This window comes from Triturus cristatus, chromosome 4_2 (assembly GCF_964204655.1).
Source record: "Triturus cristatus chromosome 4_2, aTriCri1.1, whole genome shotgun sequence".
In the NCBI taxonomy this organism is placed as follows: domain Eukaryota; kingdom Metazoa; phylum Chordata; class Amphibia; order Caudata; family Salamandridae; genus Triturus; species Triturus cristatus.
Genome location: NC_140586.1, coordinates 407,960,037 through 407,983,359, shown reverse-complemented (window position 1 = coordinate 407,983,359; position 23,323 = coordinate 407,960,037). Strand labels below are relative to the sequence as shown.

The 23,323-nt window shown below is 45.0% G+C and overlaps 1 protein-coding gene across 2 annotated transcripts in view; it reads right to left on the bottom strand.

Moving 5' to 3' along the window:
• SNX7 (sorting nexin 7) overlaps positions 1–23,323 on the bottom strand; it is a 221,767-nt gene that overhangs the window by 156,402 nt on the left and 42,042 nt on the right. For both annotated transcript variants that reach the window (XM_085601857.1, XM_085601858.1), the window contains exons 2-3: positions 4,803–4,985; positions 2,406–2,516 (exon numbers count right to left, since the gene is read on the bottom strand). In XM_085601857.1, the coding sequence (XP_085457983.1) occupies positions 2,406–2,516; positions 4,803–4,985 (294 nt within the window). The remainder of the gene's footprint in view (positions 1–2,405; positions 2,517–4,802; positions 4,986–23,323) is intronic.

Genomic DNA, 23,323 nt, shown 5'->3' with positions numbered 1-23,323 from the left:
TCTTTTGTGTCTCTGAGACCTGAACAACAGGAGGCAAGCCAACAAGTCTTTGGAGAAACTTAGGTTCAAGGATGTAGAGCACTGGTTCAGTCCTTCTCACTCCCCGGGACAGAGCAGCAGGGCAACACAGCAAAGCAGGTAGCACAGTGGAAGTCACTCCTACAGTACAGCAGGTCTTCTTCTTTGAACAATGTCCTTAGTTCCAGCCATGTTCTAAACTTGTGGTGTCAGAGGTCCAGTACTTAGACCCAATTTGGCATTTTAAGAAGGGTGAACTCAAAGAGATGCTTTAAAGTGCACAAGGCCCTGCCTTTCCTGCCCTGGCCCCAGACTCACTACAGAGGTGGTATGCAACAGAGCCCTGTTCAGGTGCAAATATCAGTTCCTCTCTCTCACCTTGACTCAGGATGATCCACCAACATGCAGATGGCTGTTCAGTCACACCTGCTCTGCCTTTGTGTGTGGCTCTCTAAAGGAAATGCAGGAAGTCAGCTATCACCCACCCCTGACGTGTATTCCAGAGACAGGCAGAAGGTACCAAATGGTTTGAGAAAGAAAATTACAGCTTTCTAAAAGTGGCATTTTCAGAACTGTAATTAAAAAACAAACTTCAAACAAACTTCACCATAAGTTATGTTTCTAAATTGCGAGTCCAGAGATACCAAATTAGATTTTCTGATCTTGTCCCAATGGGTAACTACACTTACAATATGTTAGAAGGCAGTTCCATTGTTAACCTATGGATAGAGGGTCTCATTAACAAATGCTGCTGATAGAATGACTAGCTTGAGTTAATTCATTATGGTTTCAAGACTAATCTCTGGAGTCCTGGAAGTAGATGGGGAAGAGTAGCACTCAATATAGCATAGACCGAGGGCTTCTGGTTCTATACACAAATGTTAATGACATGTGGTTCCAAGGAGGCCTCTGTGATCAGGCAGCAAACACAGAAGTGTCTAGAAGGATTGACTACTTGGTGGGCAGTGTAATTTAGGAAGGAGGCAATGTCACAGTCAATACAGCGATATCAGTAAAGTGATGTCCAGTTGATTTAATTTGCTGAGGGGGTAGTGTCATTAACAGGTGCTACATATAGATTGACTAACTTGAGTTCTTTCATTATGGTATTAAGACCAATCTCTGGAATCCTGGCAGTAGATGGGAAAGAGTAGCACTCAATACAGCATAGACTGTGGGCTTCTCAATCTATCTTAATCTTAATGGCATGTGGTTCCAAGGAGGCCTATGTGATCAGGCAGCAAACACTGTAGTGTCTAGAAAGATTGACCACTGGGGGTTCAGTGCAATCTAGAACAGGAGAATTCAGAACAACTGATTCAAGTATAGTTTAGCCAGTCATCAAAAAATCAAATTTGAGACCAAATACAGAAAACAATGCAGTGATTCGGTGTAGATTAACATGGTATCTTTGATAGCAGGTCAGACCCAAAGGAGCAGGCCTCCATATATCGGAACATGGGAAGCAGCTGAAAGGGTGCAGTCACAATGAAGCATGATTCCAAGAGGGCTGCCACTTCCAAATCTATGGTAGTCTGTTTTTTTAGTTTTGATTTCTCTCATCAGCACCATCCCATGGCCAGCCCACAGTTCAACCAGGAAATCACACTAATCAAAAAGGCGTTAGCAGATGTTGGAACAAAGCATTTCAGAACACCTCAGCAGTGAAGCATGCCACATTTTCACCTACACCTCCTTTTTGGCTGAGAAGCAAAATAGAAAAGTGTAAGGTGAGGTAAGGAGGAGACTTGCGACTCAGGTTTGCACTGCGCAGGATATCATCTTCAGATCAATACAGAAAGGGACATGTCTTGAAGTTACAAGCTCCTCTCTCACAGCTCTTGGTCATTCTGGAGGGTGGGCATCACCTCCAACATTGATACCATCACTTTCAGGCGACTGATCACCAGCACGGTGAGTACATTTGGTGTCCTTCTACTTCAGGAACAACTTCCTGTCTCTGAAATCAGGATTGCTGACATTACAGTAGTAACCAGGCTCTAATCTTGCATGTGCCTTGGAGCGTTAAGTCAAAATGGCCATTTTGCCCTGAGCTAACCTCCAGCTCACATACAATTGTGTTTTAACAAAGTTTTAACAATGAGTGTTTTTTTTTTTTAATTAAAACTTCTTAGCATAGTAAACAAATACCCTGAAACTGAAATAGCTATAATAAACAAGCCTTGTCAATTGTGCAAGAACATGCACACGGTAAAACACTACAATTAACAATGCATGGACATGCAGCATAAATTACACATTGAGCAATTTCCACTGTTGATCTGTGATGCTACAATCACCAAATTAAACCATATAGAGAAAGGAAGATTTTTTTAGACAGTATTTGCATCCTTTCAGAAGATAAATAAAGAAACAAGCTATTTTACCGGAATAATTAACGTAGGGTGAGTTTCCTCAAGCTTGCTCTTTAGCCAAAGGAAATCTTGATAACGCCTTCGAACTTCATATTCGCTGGAGTCAAATTCACTTCGAGTTGTCTACAAATAAAAAGAAAATAATAAAATCTCATATATAATATCAAACGAAAGCATTACTATTTATTATAGGTTTAAGAAAAGTACGACTCGCCTGGGGTGATTACCCACATCTTCATTACTTTGTTTTATGGCTTTTGGAAAATGTAAATCAGAAAAATAAAAAATGAATGTTTCTGTCACAAAAGTATGGAAAATGCTAATGCTATAAGGAGATGGCATAAACCAAGCCCATTACTTTTTTTTCTTAGTTCATAAACTGAAATTATCTCTTCTGTCTCCAACTGGGAGTTCCATACATTAGGCATGTTGCCAAAATTTGAAGAAAACTAACCACAACTAATTAAAAGTGGTAAAAAATGGCATGCTGTATTCTAACTGGACACAGGGACTTACCTATTGTAATCACAAGAAGGCTACAAGGCTTAAAGTATTCACCAGCGGTTAACAATTGGACTTCTGTGGACCCCCACTGTATTACTATTGGAAGCTAGGGATCACGTCCCACCCAATGTCTACAATTTGAACCTCAAAACAATGCATAAATGTACATAAGCAGGAATAAATCGAACAAATACACAAATAAAGACATATTATACATATATTATAGGAAGGCTGGATCTTTTCAAAATGTGGTTTTATTTCTAAAAGATAAAACAGTATTGTGAATCTATTTAACCATCGGTCCCGTGCTCACTGCGCCACTGGATTCAAGCTAGCCTGGCTGATGAGCGGTAATGCCCCCAAAACAGTCCCAAGATGCTTGTTTCCAGTCCAAGGAGGACCTGGCTTGGCAGTGCTGGCTGGACTGTTCCCATGAGGAACCAACTTAAGACTGAAATGCATATGGCTGGGTCTAAACTGGGGTGGTGAGCAAAAGATCGATGGATTAAATCCAGATCCTTGTGACAGAGGGTGAATGTTTGCATTGTTCAGCATTCCGTCCATCATTTGTTCATTTCTGACCTTTTTGGCAAGGGCATTCTAAAGCTTCAGCTGGTGCCACCAAATTAGTTTCTGTCTGGGTACCTGAGCTGCACCCATGGATCAAGCTAATGGTAGCAATTTAGATTTTTGGGTTCAACTTCAAATTCCTTCACATGGACAGAGTTTTTACAATTTCAATTCTGCTTTTTTAATCTATATTTACTTTATTATTCAACTAATATTTTTACAGTTTCCAAACAGTCATAGACCCCCAGAGTAGGCGTCAGAGATCCAAGTTTATGAAGCACTGGTCTAAACCTCAATTTTGCGAGATACACCTGACATGTCATACAACTTTTTTTGTTGCACTTCTTTTCAGCAGAGAGTCTGAAAGGCTTAGTATTCTATCCAACTGGCGACTAACGCAATATCAGACTTGAAAACGTTGTTGGTATAAGGTAAAAGTAAAGAGTTTAAAATGTGGTTCTGACAACAAAATATAAAAGTCTCTCAGCTGTATTGACACAATGTGTTTATTGGTATATCTGACTTTTTCAAGAGTGAATTAAGCACCTTTGAGAGTTGGATCTCTGTATATGGATAGGAGCTCGCAGAGGGACATATGTGAACTCGTCAACACAACGGAGTGCATCTCAGGAATATATATTATATTACAGAGCATAATTGTTGACATTTCTCTTCTTTTTGGTGTCCATGCTCTCATTGGCCTTTATAGGGCATGAATTAAACAACAATATCAGAAACTACCAAGGAAGACACAGCCATAGCATCACAGATTAGTGTGCACTAGCTGAGATTCATGCAGATCCATGCCAAACTTAACAGGAGGCAAGATACCTTCATCTTTTTCATCAGTCATACACTGTGAGCTGTATATCAGATGACTTAGGATCTATAGCCATATATATTTGAAAATCCACCACACTGGCAGAAGTGAGATTCTCTAATAGACCCTGGGCATTCCAATTTAAAATAATCCATACAATTATTTTAAAAGTTGATTGTTTTTATTTTCTAAAAGAAAACAGTTCTACATTTAAGTAACTGGTCAGTGTCTTTAAGGATAAAGCAAGCAAACGTATTCTAATGCATTAGGCCAATATGGTATAATATTGCGAATGTGAATAAAAATAAAAGTAACAATGCTAGCTAAAATGACGCTATGAGAAACCAAAACCTACCTTGCCTGTTGGTGCTTATTAGTAGCCACCTCTGTGGTACACATTTTATCAGACGCGGAAGCATGAAAGACACGGGCAGTACCAATGATGGCTAGATGCACTTGCCTCAGCAGCACCTGTTTAATGTGCTTTATAGACCATGTAAAGAGATTACACTCACTTTTGTTACAACTCTGTATGTAATGAAAGTCTCAATTGCAGTAATGTGGCTTTCAGGATCGTCCACTGTAATGAATATATCACTGATATCCGGCTCATCTTCGAACTTGTACTGATTAATCATGGATGAAGGTGATGTAGGCACCAAAGAGCTAAACGAGTTTCCATCTGTCAAGGTTGTGTCCTGTGGATAGAAAACGTACTGGATTTAGTGTACCAAGCCCATCACATTAGGATGTGGCAAAACAACAATTGCTGTTTACAACAAGAAGGAACGTGTTCATTGCATCTACATGTCACAATTAGGATGTAGAATTACTGAGTGACAAATGCTTCCCTTCATCACTCTACAAATAGCAGTACTGAACAACCAACTAGGAACATTGGCATTTTGTTAACATAATTTGATCACGAAATTCTTAGCACATTTAAAAGATAAAGACTTATCGGGTCAGGAATTGATCCGCCCCAAAATAAGCTCCATCAAAGGATCAAAAAGTGTGCAGTAGGAGGTCTGAACTTATGCTTTTGTCTGTGACCCTATGTCTGCAGGTGCCATCTTGGATGGATATAGTGTAGTTCACACATGCAGAAATACTGTCGGTGTGAAGTCTAACATTGTTGGATTGCGAATGCAAAGTATATTAATTGTATGCAGTACTTGTTGCAGCAGTTGTTTTCTCTTAACTATAAGTGCCATACAAGTACAAGTGTAACTTGTAGTGGGATATTGTATTGTATTGTAATTGCATTTGTATAGCGCTTACAACCCCTGACGAGGCGTCAAAGCACTTTTTCAGGGAGTAGTACGGTACTCCCGGACCCATAGAGGATTAGTGTTGAATTAGTATAGTGAAACATGCAAGTAAATTTTAAGTGGTGGATAGGTTAGTCAGTTATTTGGATGCAGAAGGGTAGAAGAGGAAAAAAGGTTTGCATTTATATAGCGCTTGTTACCCCTGATGGGGTGTTGAAGCAAGCTACTCCGGAAACCCATAATGTAACTGTGAGAAGCAAGTTGTGGAGGGAGACTCAATTGAGTCTACAGTTTTTGGAGAAGAGAGAAGATACTAGAAGCTTTATGCATTGAAGGAACATTGTACACTGTACACGGACCATTGAGAACAGAACGGTTATTAACATCCAATTCTACAGGTTATTTATGCTAGTTGGTGTAGCTGGTTGTCTTGGTTCATTTTTAGGTTGAGCCTAGTGGCAGCGCACATGCTCTGCTCGCTTTGCGAGACTGCTGTAGTAGAGTATCGGAGAGAAGAAGTGCCCACTCTCCTCCCATATTTTTCATTGGCTTGTGTCATTGTCTTTCGTAAATGCTGCCTTTGGATTTGTTAATAGGCTTGTTAGTTCCTCCTTAGTACGGCCTTGTCTTCATTTGTACTCTCCCATGGCGACTTGCCCTTTTACTTCGGTTGATACACAGGACCTGTTATTTAGTCTGTAAGCACCATTTACTTTATTGCTCTTACTGCAGGACGGTCACATGCGCTGCTTTAGCTGAAACCACTTGTGTTTTTTAAGCAGCAGGTCCGCCCCCGTAATACGGGCCCCAGATTTCAATCACTCTAAATCAGCAATATCTGGTGTCTGTTGAATCCCCTCCCTCCCCCAAGTAAAATGGGTTTAGAAATGATTCGCGAAAGTCATGTTAATTTCCAGGTATCACATAATCCTGTGCTAATGGACTGAAGCTGACAACAGCACATCTCTGTTACATGTCAACTGTACTAAAGCCACCAGATAGGTTGTTTTCAAAAGCCTGTTTTATTAACACCACCACCACCACAACCACCAATACCACCACCGCCATCACCAATACGAACACCCCCACCACCAATACCACCATCACAAATACCACCACCACCAATACCACCACCACTACCAATACCACCACCAATACCACCACCACCAATACCACCAATGCCAATACCACCAATGCCAATACCACCACCGCCAATACCACCACCGCCAATACCACCACCGCCAATACCACCACCGCCAATACCACCACCGCCAATACCACCACGACCACCACAAATGCCAATACCACCATCACCAATACCACCACCAATGCCAATACCAGCACCATCAATACCACCATCACCACCAATACAACCACCACCAATACCACCACCATCACAAATACCACCACCAATACCACTACCACCACCAATATCACCAACACCAATACCACCAATGCCAATACCACCATCACCAATACCGCCGCCAATACCACCAATCATACCACCTATGCCACCACTACCACAAAGTCCACCACCACCAATACCACCACCACAACTACCACCACCAATACCACCAGCATCACCAATACTACCACCAATACCACCACCACCAATTCCACAACCACCACTTCAACCAATAGCACCACCACCAATACCACAGCCAATGCCAATACTACCACCCATACCACCTCCGCCAATACCAATGCCACCACCAATACCGCCACCACCAATACCACTTCCACCAATACCACCACCAATACCACCACCAATATCCCCAGCACCAATGCCCCCCAGCACCAATACCACCACCACCATTAATACCACCACCACCAATACCACCACCACCAATACCACCACCACCAATACCACCACCCCCAATACCACCACCAATACCAGTACCAATACCAGTACCACCACCACCAATACCAGGACCAGTACCACCACCAACAATACCAATACCACCAATACCAATACCACCACCACCACCACCAAAACCAATACCACCACCACCAATCCCACCACCTTTGCCAATACCACCAATGCCACCACCACCAATACCACCAATAACAGCACCTCTAATACCACCACCATCAACAGCACCAATTCCAGGGGGTCAGACAGAAGATCATACGTTTGGCTAACGAATGTTATGACTTAAACCAACAAAAGAGAACGTTCTGGTGCCCAGCAAAGATAATCTGATCCAAAGTCATATGAAGGAATGTGTATAGACTAGTGCAAAGAGTGAGCAAGAATACTTGCAAAGCCCCTTTGGCTCCAATGGACGTACCTGAAAAATCTTCGACACAATTGGCTATGGATATTATGGTTCTTTTTGGAAGCTTGCAACACTCGATATGTATATACCCATCTTGGTGGATTACACTTCAAAATGGGGGAGTGTAAAGTAAGCACTATACTGGTAATTAACTTTCTTTCTGAATAATTTGTGTGTGAATGAGTTCCAGAAACTACATTGTCAAACAATGATTTGCAGATTTTGACTGATGAAATGCGTGGATTTATGAGAGATTAAGTTGTTGTTCATTTGGGGACATTTATTTTTCTCCACAATCTAACTGGCTTGTGAAGAGGAGGACTTGGATGTTAAAGCCTAGGGTTCAGATAGAATTGGTACGTGAGATACATTTTGTGGACTTGTAGGACAGCTCCTAATTGCTGCGACTAAAAATACACCTTTCGGAAGGAGGTTTGTAGGGTCCAAGATGTTAGTTAGCAAAGAAAATAGGAGTGCTGGCAGAAGGATATGGGGATAACACACAGGATTAATCAGTTGTACCAAGATAATTATAAATCTAGATATGATACTAAGAACTTTGGAAGGAAAGGGCTAAGATAGGAGGGGCCATAATGTTTATGAGCAACCACAAAAGATGGTTAAGGAGTAGTCTGACTTTTCTGATCCCATAAACATTGTGTGATAATAAATGTATTTGTGTTTAGGAATTGAGAGGTTTGAAAGACTGATTTGATCTGTAAAGTGGGTTCCAACCCTGATAACTTCAATACAGGAAACTACATAGATGTATCTGCGTGGCCTTACAATTGTGGAATTACTGGTGGCTCACACAGGTTTAGCAGGAAAATACGGTCACAGTGTTAGGGCTAGTCACACACCAGGTGTCAGCAAGACCTATTGATCAGAATTCTGTGAAACATACATAGAGTAATTCCCTCTCACCCCAAGCTGTCTGATGTATTATTTCATCTCTGAATACGTGCTTCCAGTGCGATTAATGAGAGACCATTTTACATCTCAGCAGTACACTGAATCATGATACATTAAATTCTTTATCTCATACCATACATTGTATATAGAAAGCAATTGTTATTGGTTTTGTTTTTCAATAGCAGCAGGCTTCAGTACATTGTAGTCAGTAATTATTCTGCAAGCAGGAACTCTAGGCTTTTTGAATGCTTTTTGCTTTAGAGATGTCAAAGGGGTCTGATCTCTCATTCTTCTCACTGGCATATTCAATAGGTTATACGTTCCTCTTTGATACATGTATTGATTATTGTTAAGGTTCATACTGTGTTTGTTAATTGTTGCAAATAGTAATGGGGATGAGAGGTGAAAAGATGTGTTAGAATGAGCTGCCCAACCGTTTCCAAATTAAGGTTATAATATGCCAAGTCCCTCATCTTGGGGTTGGTTGTATAAGAAGGGACTGCGGGATGGTTTCTCTGTATTCTTATGAAGTGATGGCATTGTAGTTGTGACTGATTAGTTAGCAGTTATCAATGTCTTGTCCAGAAAACGCTTTGATGGGATCTCACTAATCTCATTGTTAGACATGGATTGTTCAGCGTGTTTATCCCCAGACTTTTTGCTTTTGCTTTTTGACCTTCTGTTTAGGACCCTGTTTTGTTAGTTATATGACTCTGGACACTTGACCACTGCTCATCAGTTGTAAAGTGCATATGCTCTCCCTGTAAATTGTGTTTATGGATTGGGGATAACATGATTGGCATATTTGATTTACTGGTAAGTCCCTAGTACAGTGCACTGTGTGTGCCAAGGGCCTGTAAATCAAATGCTGCTAGTGGGCCTGCAGCACTGATTGTGCCACCCATATGAGCAGCCTGTAAATGTAGCTCAGACCTGCCACCGCAGTGTCTGTGTGCAGTTTGGTACGGCCATGTAGACCTGGCAAGTGCACCCACTTGCCAAGCCCTAACCTTCCTTTTTCTTACATGCGAGTCCCCCCTAAGTTAGGCCCAAGTTACCCTATGGGCAGGGTACAGTGTATGTGAAAGGTAGGACATGCCCGGATGTGTGTGCCATGTCCTAATAGTGAAATACTGCCAATTTTGTTTTTCACTATTGAAAGGCTATCTGTCCCATAGGCTAGAATGGGAGTTTATTTATAACATCTTATAAATATAACATCCCATTGGGACAAGATAGAAAGTGGAGTTTAGCATGCCTGAACTCAGAATATAAAAATGCATCTCTTAGTAAAGATGATTTTTATAGTGTGCGTTTGAAAATACCACTATTAGAAAGTGGGTATTTTCTGCTTAGCCATCCTGTGTGCCTCTGCTGGTTTGTGGATAGACTGTCTGGCTTTGGAGTGACAGGGGCTGGGGATGTGTATTCTCTCAGACAGCCACGGGGGTTGATGTGTGTCCTGCCTTCCCTGAATGAGTCAGGGCATGGCTGAATAGACCTGGTCTGCATATAGAGTGGTGGGAGGAGATTTCTCTTGCACATGAATAGGCCCTGTCTGCCTTACACAATGCTGTCTCCACCTCCTGCTGGGCAGCTGCACCAGAGAGGACAGAACTGGTTTTGGCTGGGCAAAGAGCTTCTCTGCCACCAGAGAACAAAGGAAATTGTCTATAAAAAGTGTGGCCCAGACCCCTAAACTTTAGCTTACTGCTGAACTAAGGAACCTGCCAGGAAGAACCACCGGGAAAGCTGGAGAAGGAGTACGGCCCCTGTGCTGTGGGCGTTGGCCTGCAGTGGTTGCTTCTGTCTTGGGCAGGGAAAGGACTGATTTTATCATCCTGCTGTTCAAGTTTTCGCCAAGTGCTTGAAGTAGAGCTTGCCTCCTATTGGAAGTCTCAGGGATAGAAAAGACTTCAGAGAGCACTTCTGGGAATCAAGAGGAAAATTTGCCAAGGAGACAACTGGAGAAACTGAGGATTACTGCCCCTTTGCTGTTTGATGTCTGGGGGTGGCCTGCAGTGGCTGTTTCTGCCAAGGAAAGGACAAGGACTTTGCTGTGTGCCGTGTCCCCTGCTTGAGGAAGATCTCCAAGGGCTTGAAATAGAGCTTGCATCCTGTTAAGAAGTTTCAGCGACAAAAAATACTTCCTGCAACTCTGCTGGTGCTTCTGGACTCTGCCATCTGTGAGTCCTACCCCTGCCTGAGGTGCCTCCTGCAGTCAAAAGGCCTCATAAGTGGGTTTTGCAGCTGCTCTCTGCAAGAACTGGTGCAAAGCATCGCAAAACCGTGCAAAGCCTCTCTGAAGCGATGCTGGGTGAAGCAAAACCATGCGGAGTCCCGCCTCACCGCCAGTGTGCAACACATCGCACTTGGGCGCCAAGTCTGCAAGAACACTGGGGCCACAGTAAGGAACCAACGCATCACCTCCCTGCACAATAAGAAACCGATGCATCACCTCCGCTTCAGTAAGGAACCAACGCATCACCTCCCCTTTGTGGCAGTAAGGAACCAACGCATCACCTTCCCTGGAGTAAGGAACCGATGCATCACCTTCCCTGGGTGTAAGGAACCAACGCATCACCTTCCCTGTGGCTGTTTTTGACAGGGACGCATCCAAGGTACTTTGTGTTGAAAGTGATGCATCCATAGTTTGCTATGGATAGAACTGTTTTTGCCTTCTAAGGATTACATTTTGATTACTGTATTGTGGATTTTTGTCATTTTGGTCTTGTTTGGTTTAGATAAAGAATTACTTATTTTTCTAAACTGGTGTGGTGTCCATTTGTAGGGTTTTCCCTGTATTACAGTATGTGTGCACAAATGCTTTACACACTGCCTCTGAGATAAGCCGGTCTGCTCGTGCCAAGCTACCAAGGGGGTGAGCAGGGGTTATTTTAGAAGTGTATACCTCTTACCCTGACTAGGAAGAAGGGTTCCCTATTGGGACAAAGGTGCAAACCATTGCCAACTAGAGACCTCCATTTCTAACATTCATTAAATCTACTTGCTAACCATGTCTGCATCCTACAAAGTAACTTCCTAGCAAGAGCCCCACCTCAGGAATCATAATGCACGTGGCTGTATGGGTCTGTGGGTGTGTGAGTGGCTGTATAGGTATGTAAGTGGGTGTGTAAATGGTTATATGGGTTTGTGAGTGGGTGTGTGAGTGACTGTGGGTGGGCTTGTGAGTGGCTGGGTGTGTGGGTGTATGAGTGGGAGGGAGAGTGGCAGAATAGGTGTGTGAGTGGGTGTCTAAGTGCCTGTGTGGGTATGTCAGTAGCTGTGTGAGTGACTGGTCAGTATGGAACCACACCTTTCCCTTTATCCAGCAAGATTCCACAGTTTTGCACAAATTATCTACTCAACTAGAGTACTTTCTACTGGTTAATTACCAAGTGCTACCTCATTGTGTAAATGTTCAGTGTGTATTCTACACTACAGCTTTGTAATGGACTAATTAGAGATGTCTCCAGTGACCTTGCGTGTAATTCTGCAATGTGATTGCTCCTTGTGCGTCTTTATCCAGAGATCTGTGGTAACATGAATCCTCCTATAGAGAACACAACAAGACTACAAAGAGATGAATCTCCACCAAACAAAGGTACTTCCTCTTAACTATGTAACGCAAGTGTCTTTGTTTGGTGGCAAATGTACTCCTATTCTTTGGATTCAAGAAGGCGTTGCCATAATCGGCGGGAAACATGCTGGGGGACCTTTTGGTAAGCTACCCATCACACTGGCAAAAGGCAGGAAGACCTTTGCATAATACTAAGGTGGTCAAGGTGGGGCCAAGCGGGCGAGGCTTTTAGATGATTTTGCACAATTGCATACTCGCAGTAATTTAAAGGCAAAACCATGGACTCTGCTCTCATCAGCAGATGCCAAGAAAGTACCCACTCATCACAGTCACTAGAGTTTGTACTCGTAATACATCTAGGTTGCTTTCATGGGGAATGGGGGGCTGCGTGGCACACCTTCCATGGGCCGATTTCTTCCCAGAGGACCACATCCCCAGTGTCCTGCCACTTGATTCTAGGACCCCTGGCCCCACCCAGGGCACCCAGTACGCAGTGTTGGAACCGTGGGGGAAGCTTTAATGTCTCCAGGCTCCCTGCCGGCTCCCCACCTCCAGCAGGAACCAGCATTGCTCCTGCACGCAGGGAGCAGTTAAAAATGCTGGTCCCTGCAGGCGGTAGCAATCCTTTCATCTGTTTTCCTGCCCACTTGACTACAAGCAGGAAAACAGATGAAAAGTACACTCCCAGTGGGTAGTTGCAGTTTTCCTACTCCCGCCCGCTGGGAGTGGTCTTACTGTTTTCATGCTAACGGGAACTTCAAAGTTCCTGCCAAGCGAGAGCAAACAGCTATGTCTCAGGGGTGGGCATCCCAGGATATAGGGAGCCAGCCCTGGTGGGTGGCAGTGCCAAGGGCCATTGATGACTCCAGGAGGGGAGCCGCACAGCCTCCCTCCTTTGTAATTCTGGGACTTCCCCAGGAAGTGGTGGTCTCTGGGGCCGTAAACGACCCTGGATGGGATGGGGGCTACGCTGCCCCCACTTCCTCTTTGATCAATGTCCTTTGCCCCAGGGAGATGCTGGTCCCTGGGGCAATTTAAAGTAAGATGGGGAGTCCGTGCGGCCCCCCTCTTATTTTACCATCAAGCCCCTGGAAGGTGGCGGGCCCCCTACTTATATTTTCATATATGGCTTTTCCTGGGGAGGTGCCGGTCCCAGGGGCCCATATCAGAAATAAGGGGGGGGGGGGCAAGCACCCTTTTACCGAAAATATACATATAAAATATGCTCCAGGAAATAGCTAACACTGTCTCGAAGACAGACCTGAAAACAGGTTATTATTAAACTAACAGTAAGATGAGACAGCTCCTCCAAGTAACCTTTATTCTAATCTTTTAAGCAGAACTCTAAATGTTAGGTGTTGTTACTCATGAAAAGGTTAGGAAAAGCTCAGTTGTGCAACTGCCTTGTTTGCCCCGAACGTTCTTGCTCTCTACACCTTGACAACCAGCCCTTTCATTACAAAGGAATTAACGTTTCCAGATATTGTAAACATACCATTGTGTTAAGGTCTCCAAAGTGTCTCTCCTGTGGCGATAATCTAGCAAACTTTAAGAATGTATTTTCAGGTATTCGTCCCAAAATCTATAAATCTCTGCAGAAAAAAACATGTTTTGTCCTCATCATTTGTGTGCCTCTGTTGGTCTTTTTGCTACAATGTGACAGATCATTTCAAAGGAAGTCATAGGTAAACAATTGTAGGGGTTTAAAATCTTCACTGAAGCCTCCACTGGTTTCATAAATCCGTTTATTTTCATTAAACGGCAGCCTGGGACAAACCTGCCATTCAGATTGTCCTGCACCAGTGTGCGGTCTCAGATTTGTGAACAGTTTTGTGCAGTATTTTTCAAATGCAGGCTTTCGGAATGTAAACAGGATTTATAGGCAGGTCTTTCAGATTCCCCTCACAGCACAATGGGATCTGTTTTATTGTCTTATTTATTAAGCACACGTTCACCGAGAGGCATTTTGGTGCTTAAAATCACTGAAGGCACAGTTAAACTGTAACGACTAGTAAAGTAAAAGTAATAAAAGAGACATCATTGTAGATAGAGGACAGCGCTGAAACTGCTCTAGAGTCTTGCCGCAAATGCCACAGAAAGAACACTCATGCCCCAGGACTCTGGCACACTCCACTCCGAGTATTGCATACACATTTCAGGATTTATCATTAAAAAAAGTCAAAACTTTAAACCTAAAAATTAACAAAACTGTCTAGTTTAACGAACCGTTTGAACAGGCCAGAACTCGACACACTACTGATTTTATTTATAATTTTATAGAGCGCGCGATTGCCGGGAGGCGCCTTGGCGCTAGGGTTCGATGTGCGATAGATTACCAAAAAGGTGATGAGCTGACTTAAGAGGTAAAGAGCCAAGTTTTTACGGCTTTTCTAAAAGACAGAAGCGAAGGGCTGCTTTTTATCATGATTGGGAGAAGGTTCCTAGTTTTGGCTGTCTGCAACAGAAAGCTTCTCCCCCCCACCTAACCTGCTTGAACTTCGGTACCTGTAAAAGTTTTGCGTGAACAGACCTCAAGCTTCTTGCTGGCTCATACCGTTTCAGGTGTGTTCTTAAAAACTGCGGTTCTGACCCATGAAGGGCCTTGTAGGCCAAGCAAACTGATTTAAACATAATCCTCTTTTCGATCAGTAAACAGTGGACCAACCTTGCTGCTGCGTTCTGCAGACGCTGGAGTTTAGTTAGGTGTTGGGCTTGTATCCCAGCGCACAGGGCATTGGCATAATCCTGTCTGGACAGGGCCAATGCTGTAACTAATGTTTTACGTGAATCATGGGGGATAAATGGGTGTATTCTTCTGATCATTTTTAAAATGTACCAGACAGTTGAGGACAGTTTATTTATCTGGGCGTTGAAGGTCAATTTATTATCAACTATGACTCCCAAATTTCTAGTTTTGTCCACTGGGATTGGGCACTCGCCCAGGCGGGCTGGCCACCATTTAGGAGACCAAACGTCCGCATCAGATCCCAGTAGCCTAACTTCGGTTTGATCACCGTTCAGTTTCAGGCAGTTAAGCTGCATCCAATTATTAACCTGCCTCATGCAGTCATTAAAGCGGTCGGCTGTTTCCTTCACATTGCTTCAGACCGACACCACTATTTGGGTGTCAACTGCATATGAAACTGGCAAAAACTCACACTTTCTGATTAACAATGCCAGGGGAGCTACATAAATATTAAAGAGAGTGGGGCTCAAGGAGGACCCCTGAGGCACTTCACAAGGCGAACTAAATGATTTGGATGTAAAGTCTCCCAATTTAACTGAGAAAGTTCTATCCATTAAAAATGATGACATCAACTTGAGTGCAGCGTCTTGGACCCCCAATTCTGCTCGACGGGCAAGGAGTATCTTGTGATTCACGGTGTCGAAGGCCGCCGATAAATCCAATAGAATCAGGACGGCCTTCCCTACTGTGTCAAGTATACTCCCGAGTTTCTCTGCTGCCATAACCAAGGCTGTCTCAGTTCCATGTTCCTCCCTGAACCCATACTGCGATTGGTCCAAAAAGTTTATAGAAGCTAAGAAATGTGTCAGTTGTTTATTCAGCAGTTTTTCGAACACTTTGGCTGGGAATGGAATTCGTGAAATTGGTTGGTAACTACTGGGTTCTTTTGGATCCAAGTTGGGGTTTTTTAAGAGTGGGAAGACTGAAGCGGTTTTCCAGGCGTCTGGAAAGTAGCCTGACTGGATTATCTCTGTGAACACAAGATTTAGTTGTTCACTCAACAGTTCTGGAAACATGTGCATAACCTTGGGTGGGCATGGGTCCGTTGGGTCCCCAGACCTAATAGTCTTCACTACCTGGCTGATCTGTTCTGCTGAAGGGGGAGCAAAACAAAAGCCAGTTGTGGGGGTTGAGATGTCCATGCCTCGTATAGGGGGTTTAGATAAGTCTTCAGTGTTGTTATTAGTCTTAAAATAGTCATACACTGACGTGACTTTATTTACAAAGAACTGTCGAAGTGGGTTACATAGTTCTGTGCTACATTCCATCTGGTTTACAGAGGGGAGATTCGCAAATTTTTTAACCGTGGCGAAGAGCTCCCTGCAGGAATTCTTGGCCTCACTTATTTTTCTTGTAAAATAATAACTTTTTTACCCTATAACCAGTTTTTAGGTCTCGTCTGGCGTTAGCAGTGAGCATGCACAGCTCTCGCCATGAAGAGGGCCTTCTGGAATTGATACGATTCCAAAGCGTGCACGCGGGGAGACAGAAGCGACAGAAGATGTGCACGCGGGGATTGGATGCTTTACTGGTGGCGTGATACACTGGGGACTTTTTTTTCCGCCACCAGTAAAGGCAGTCCTCGCATGCACATCGTCTGTCCGTCACATGACAGGCCGCACTTGTGTTAAAGTAGCCGTCAGACTGCGACTGCGGTCTGATACCTAATTTATACCGCGGATTGCAGCACTAAAGTTACTTTGAAAGCAAAATATCACGTTCTTCCTGTAACTCTTACAATTTTAGCTACTGTCCACCAAATCACGAGTAGTCACTTAGAATCTCATGTGAAATGGAGCATTTATTTCATGGGTTTTGACACATGGAAAAGTCTCATATGGAAATAAACCGTCTGCAACAAATGTGATACACATATATTTGACGTGCTCTAAAAATCTATGCATATTTTTACATATTTATTTTAAATTGCTTTCAGAAGTTGCACCTGCACTCACCTTAGGGGTTAGTAATGATGGCCACCTTGTAACCGTAGAAAAGAGTTTGCCGTCATGCAGAACGCGGGCCTATCCCCCAATTTCGAGCAGCGCAATGCGTAAGGATAGACACCGTAATCAACCGACATAGCACGGGTGCAGAACATATAGATGGCAGCCCCCCTCCCTGCAGCAGCAAGATGGGGAAGAACGCTTGAAGGCGCTCACCCACTCACTTATTTGACGACTTCAGGCTGAAGAGTTTTTGACAGAGCTTTGCCATACTGCAATCATTTCAGACGCAACTCGCCGGGTGAGCGCATGCTAACATGACCTCTGACAAAACATCTGCGTAGCACAGCAATATTTGCTTTGGGCAGAATGTAAGGAGGGATGGCCCCGATAGTTCTGGTTTGAAATCTGGAGATATAAAAGATAAAGGTGTTGAATAAAGTGTGCCTTTTAAAACTGTGTGCATTCTCCCACTTTGTATTTATTTGAGAAGTTTTATTCGACGTGAATAGGTAATTCGAAGTCTGCCTATATACAGGGGCACCGTAAGGGCAAAGAAAATAATATAATAAAAGCCTCTGTGTAAGTGGGTTCGCATACTTGCATTGGAAGGTTTACACATCATTATGCATTCGGTAAGCCATGCACTGATGCATCCATTCATCCACCCATTAAACCATTCCTGCTCTCACAAACTTGCCAATGCTCAATATCAGGCAGACTAACTCACCATTCAATGAAGAGACCCTTTGACCTATTGGCGCCGCCAGTGCTTGTCTGTCTCTATGAGGATCTTTGTTGGCTGCCCGTTTCTCCCATACTCTAACTCTGTCGTTTTCATGTCTGTTTTCTCCTAAATAGGTGTCTCGTGGTTGTGTTCTCTTCACCTGTATGCCTACCCCTCACACTCTGCAGAACACCTCTAGCATTACACCTCATGTCCTTGTTTCTTATCCTGATTGCTTTTGCCGGCCTCACTAATTATATGTCAGGACTGGAGGCTCCGATTATGCTTCTCATTTCTTTACTAGAAGCTCTCAGCAGCCAATGAAAACACAGATAAAAAACCATGTGACAACCATAGAGTCCCAGGGTATATAAGGTCCTTGTAGGCACAGAGTCCTCTTTCTTTGCTGCTCCGCAGCCAGTTAAGTGCCCTTTATTTTCCTCCTACTGGGATAGTGTATAACTGCTATATTGTGCTTTGTTGTTGTTTCTGGCGATAATTGCCTACTTTACGCGCTGTCACTGGTGCGCGATTGCTGCGAGGCGAGTTGTAAGCCTATACGCTTATCTGCATAGTGCTATTTATGCTGGTGTTATTTCTGGGTTTGCGGGACCTCGGACGCACTGTGTGCGCTTACCGGGGTTTTCTGCATTCCTTTGGAGCCTTTGTTCTGCTGCTCCCGCGTTGTTCGCGGAGAAGTTCCCTCGCGTCACTGGCTTCGGGCACTGGTGGAGCGGGAGGAATTGAGGAGCGGGGACGCGCGTCTGAGTGACGCGCAGTCCTCTTTTAGTTTCACCGAGCCTCGGCCAGCGCGCATGCGCGGCGGCCATTTTTGCCCATTAACGACATTGACATTGAGGGCATTGAGTTGAACGCCGGAGCAGCGTTTTTGTGCTTCTGACCCGGATTTCTGCCTGTTTTGGCGGTAAAAGGCTCGCTCTTTGCTCCTCAGACGCCCTGCTGTTATACTCACGCAGTGGGGCTGCACAATTGATCATAGGTTTTGCCTAGAGTGGAGTTCGCAAGCCCTCCCTCCCTCCACATCCTGAACTGTTGTTATGCTTCACCTGTGTGGTGACTGATCTAGGGCTTGCCTGGGGTTACCACTCCCTCTGACCTCCATTGCATATCTTACCTACCTGGTTTGACATGACACAGTCACAGGCGGTCCTCCTGGGTCGGCGATTACACACTGGTGTGAAAGATGTCTGAGTATTATGAGGAGGACTATTACTATTATGAGGAGGAACCCTCTGGGTCTATCGAGCATGACCTCGTTGAGGCATTGGACGAAGGGTGTCCAACATTCTGTGAACTCTGCGTTGGTGAGAGCAATTGCGCCCTTAAAACGTCACCTTTATACTTATGCCAGGCATCAAGGTTGGCTTCCCTCGTCAGGTTCCCGAGCAAGACCTGGGGGTAAAGGAAGAGCAAATCCCCATGCTGCGGATTTTGCTTAACTGGCTAAGTCAATGGAGAACCAAGAATGGTCTACTCCCGGTAGAGAAGCCACAATTACTGAAATACCTCAGGAGGATGATGACCAAGACACCACCTCTGATCCTACCACTGACGAAGAGGAAGCCCCTCGCCCTTCCAAGAAGGCAAGAAAAGAGAAACATTCAGTTCCAACTCCGTCACCCAAAGTTCTCAGTTTCGAGCCTGCTGATATTATCCACCCTAACTCCACGGCTTGGCTTCCATCCCAAGAAGTGTCAGATTATGTCCAGTCCCATCTGTGCGAGGCATTTGATATGGACGTGCGTGCTCGACTGCGGTCGGAATGCCCTAGGCCTGATCTGGCAGATTAAGTGGCGGTCACCCCGGAGGTTGACCCTTCAATGCTAACTTGTCTGAAGAAGTATTCTAAGGACCCCAAGAAAGGCCTGCACAGGTCTTGGAGGTCCTGCCAAGATAAGCTGCTGGACGTAACGGGTCCACTGACGAAGATTCTCGAACTTGGCTTTACGGCCAAAGAGTCATCCCTTGCAATTGACCCTGACGAACGTATTGGCTGGGCCCAGCGGGCGGTGTGCCAACTTGGCCACTTTCGGCTGAACGCCGCCGGTCCATTCTCTTATAGCTGGACCCCAGGCTGGCCGAATTGTCCACATCGGAATCGGGTCCTCTAGCCCAGGGTCTCCTGTTTGGACAGCCCTTCCTGAAAGAACTAACGAAGTTCGTGGCCACATTCAGCGGGCTAGATAACGCCCAAGGTTCGCTCAAAAGGGCTTTCCGCTCGGTTTTTGGCAGGGCCGGACGCTTTCGTGGGCGCTCGTTCGGCCGGGGGTACAATGAAGGTGCCCAGCGCGGCCAACAAAGGGGAGGTTATCAAGAGAACACTTCCAATACCTCCAACTTTTACCCCTCTCGATGATCATGGAACAGGTTCCGCAAAGGAGGCAGATTTGGTGGCAACTCCAATAACCAGCATGATACCGGAAGCTCAGGTGAGCCTAATTCCTTCTTCCGAAGTAATGTTGGGATATTTTCTCAGTAACTGGCGCAAAATCTTGCAAGATGTGTGGGTGTTGCAGACCATACAGGGGTACAGGCTAGAGATGTACGGTTCCCCTTCGCAGGATGTTCGCCCACTTCCTCTGTCTTTTTCCCAACAAGATCAGAGATTTATCACAACAGAAATCGAGTCCTTGTTGCAGAAAGGAGCGATTGCGCCCTCCGTGATTCACCCTCATGGTTTCCTGAGCAATGTCTTCCTAGTGGAGAAGAAAGGGGGTGGCTCCAGATTAGTGTTAAACCTCAAAGAGTTCAACTCATGGACTGCTTACAGGCATTTCAAGATGGAAGGTATCCATCTGCTACGCGATCTCCTGCAGGGAGGGGATTGGATGGTCCGACTGGACCTGAAGGATGCATATTTGTCCATTCCCATTTTTCCCCCCCATTGGAGGTTCCTTCAATTTGTATGGAACAAGGTGTGCTATGAGTACACAGTCCTTCCGTTCGGTCTGTCGTTGGCACCGTGGTGCTTCACGAAGCTTCTGAGACTGGTAGTCGAGTCTCTCAGAGCTCGGGGAGTCCGCCTCATAATATATCTGGACGACATCATAATTTTGGCGTCCTCCCCTCAGGCAGTTCAAACGCACCTCAATTGGGCGATAAGCCTGTTGAAGAGTTTGGGGTTCATGGTCAACCCGCAGAAGTCGGTACTGACCCCTTCTCAGTCCATCGAATTTCTGGGCTTTCTGATAAATTCTTTAACCGGTCAATTCCTGCTGCCAATGCCAAAGATCAGGGCCATCAAACGGGAATTGAGGTCTATCCTTCACAAGCAGACGACATCCCTGAGATCGTTAGTCCGCATAGTGGGTCTGTTGGCTTCTTCCATTCAGGCGATCTTCCCGGGCCCCCTTCACTACCGGGCCCTTCAGCAGCTCAAGATCCGCCATCTCCGGAAAGGTCTCAGCTACTTAGAACAGATTCCTCTCTCAGAGGAGGCGAGGCTGGAGATGGACTGGTGGTTAAACCACATAGAGGCCTGGAATGGTCGAGCGCTATTCGGATCAGCACCGGATGTGGTAATCGAATCGGATGCCAGCGGTGGGGTTGGGGAGCCCGCTGCAGCACATTGTCCACGGATGGTCGATGGTCGCCAGAAGAACTACATTTGCATATCAATTGCCTGGAACTGTTGGCTGGTTCCTTCGCGATCAGATGTCTCTCGCCTCAGAAAACGGATTGTTGTATCCTCTTCCGGATGGACAACATATCGGCGGTACGGTACGTCAACAAGTTGGGTGGTGCCAAATCACGAATGCTGGCAGAGATTGCCAAGGACTTTTGGCACTACTGTCTTCAGAACAGAATTTCGGTAGTTGCGGAATACCTTCCAGGTTCCAGCAACCAGGTAGCAGATTGGAACTCCCGTCATCTGCAGGATTCCAGCGATTGGATGCTGTTACCCAGAGTGTTTCAGAGCCTAACCCATCTTTGGGGTCCTTGTCAGATAGACTTATTTGCATCCCGACTCAACAGACAAGTTCCCCAATTCTTCATTTAGAGGCCGGATCCAGAAGCCCTGGCCACGGATGCATTCCTGTAAGAATGGCGTATGTCTCTATGCTATGCGTTTCCCCCACTCCTCATGATCCCCAGGATTCTAGCGCGAGCAAGGGCTTATCAGGCGGAACTCATTTTGATCACCCCATTGTGGAGGGCTCAGGCATGGTTCCCAGTTCTACTGGAAATGAGTTGTGCGATTCCGATCCTTTTTCCCCGGTTACAGAACCTATTGCTGGACCCTCTTCAGAACCCTCATCCTTTGGTGACATCGGGCCATCTTCCGCTCGCAACTTGGCGGGTTTCAGGGACAGATGGGAAGTCCCGGGCCTTTCAAGCGAGGCTAACAACTCTATCAAGGAGGCTTGGTCGGCCAACACCCAAAAAAGATATTCCTCCTCTTGGAGGAGATGGTGTGAATGGTGCGCTCAACGGGACGTGGATCCCTCTAAGGCACATGTGTCTATAGTGGTTAATTTTCTAGCCTCCATTGCTTCCTCCGGTTTAGCCTACAGGACGGTCAACAACTTTCAGTCCGCTATATCGGCGGAGCATTTACCTTTGGCAGGTAAACCCAGAGGGTAACATCCATTGGTATGTAAATTGCTTAGGGGAGTCAGGATGGTGAAACCTCCTTGCCCTAAATATTCTCAATTGTGGGATGTCTCTATTGTCCTTAAATTTCTGGAGGCCTGGCTGTCCAATAGGTTCATGTCTCGTAAACAACTTTCGGCCAAGTTAACTATGCTCTTATGTCTAGTTTCCTGCAAACCGGTATCTGATGTACGTGCGCTGGATTTAGCGGGGCGTAGATTTCCTCAGAGGGTGTGACCTTCACCTTGTCCAGGAGAACGAAGTCTAACACTACTTCTGTCACGTACCCGGCTTTTCCTAATAATCCTAAACTGCGCGTCGTGCAATGTTTTAAGGATTACGAGGTAAGTACGGAGGAGTTTCGTACTAATATGCAAGGTCATTTGCTAATTGCTCTGCAGAAGCCATTTCGCCCAGTGACTCCGGCTACCTTGTCTCGATGGATGAGTTGGCTCATGGGCAAAGCAGGAATTGATATTTCCAAGTTTGGGGCTCACTCCGCCCGCGGAGCTATGGCTTCGAAAGCATATTCGGCAGGTGTCAGCCTTTCAGACATCATGAGCACAGCTGACTGGTCTAATGAGCATATTTTTAAAGCATTTTATTATAAACCTATTGTGAATGTTGCTTCAGTGGTGGTGGCTAAGCTTTGAACACGCATAATCGGAGCCTCCGGTCCTGACATAGAATTAAAAATTTGCGAACATTTGTGACAAGAAATTTCAATTCTAGTAAGGACAACGGATGCGAGGATTATCCCACCCAGAAATACATGTTGTATTATGTGATGTTATATGTTTGATCATGCTATAGATTTGCATTGCTCTAAATATTCCCGCCCCTTTTTCTCATAATGGTTATGTTTTCATTTACCAAGCAGTCTAGAATGGCTTTTACGGGGTGTTCTTCTTTCTTTCAGGTGCTGACAGCAAGTAAATCTGAATATGGATTAGCTGTGATT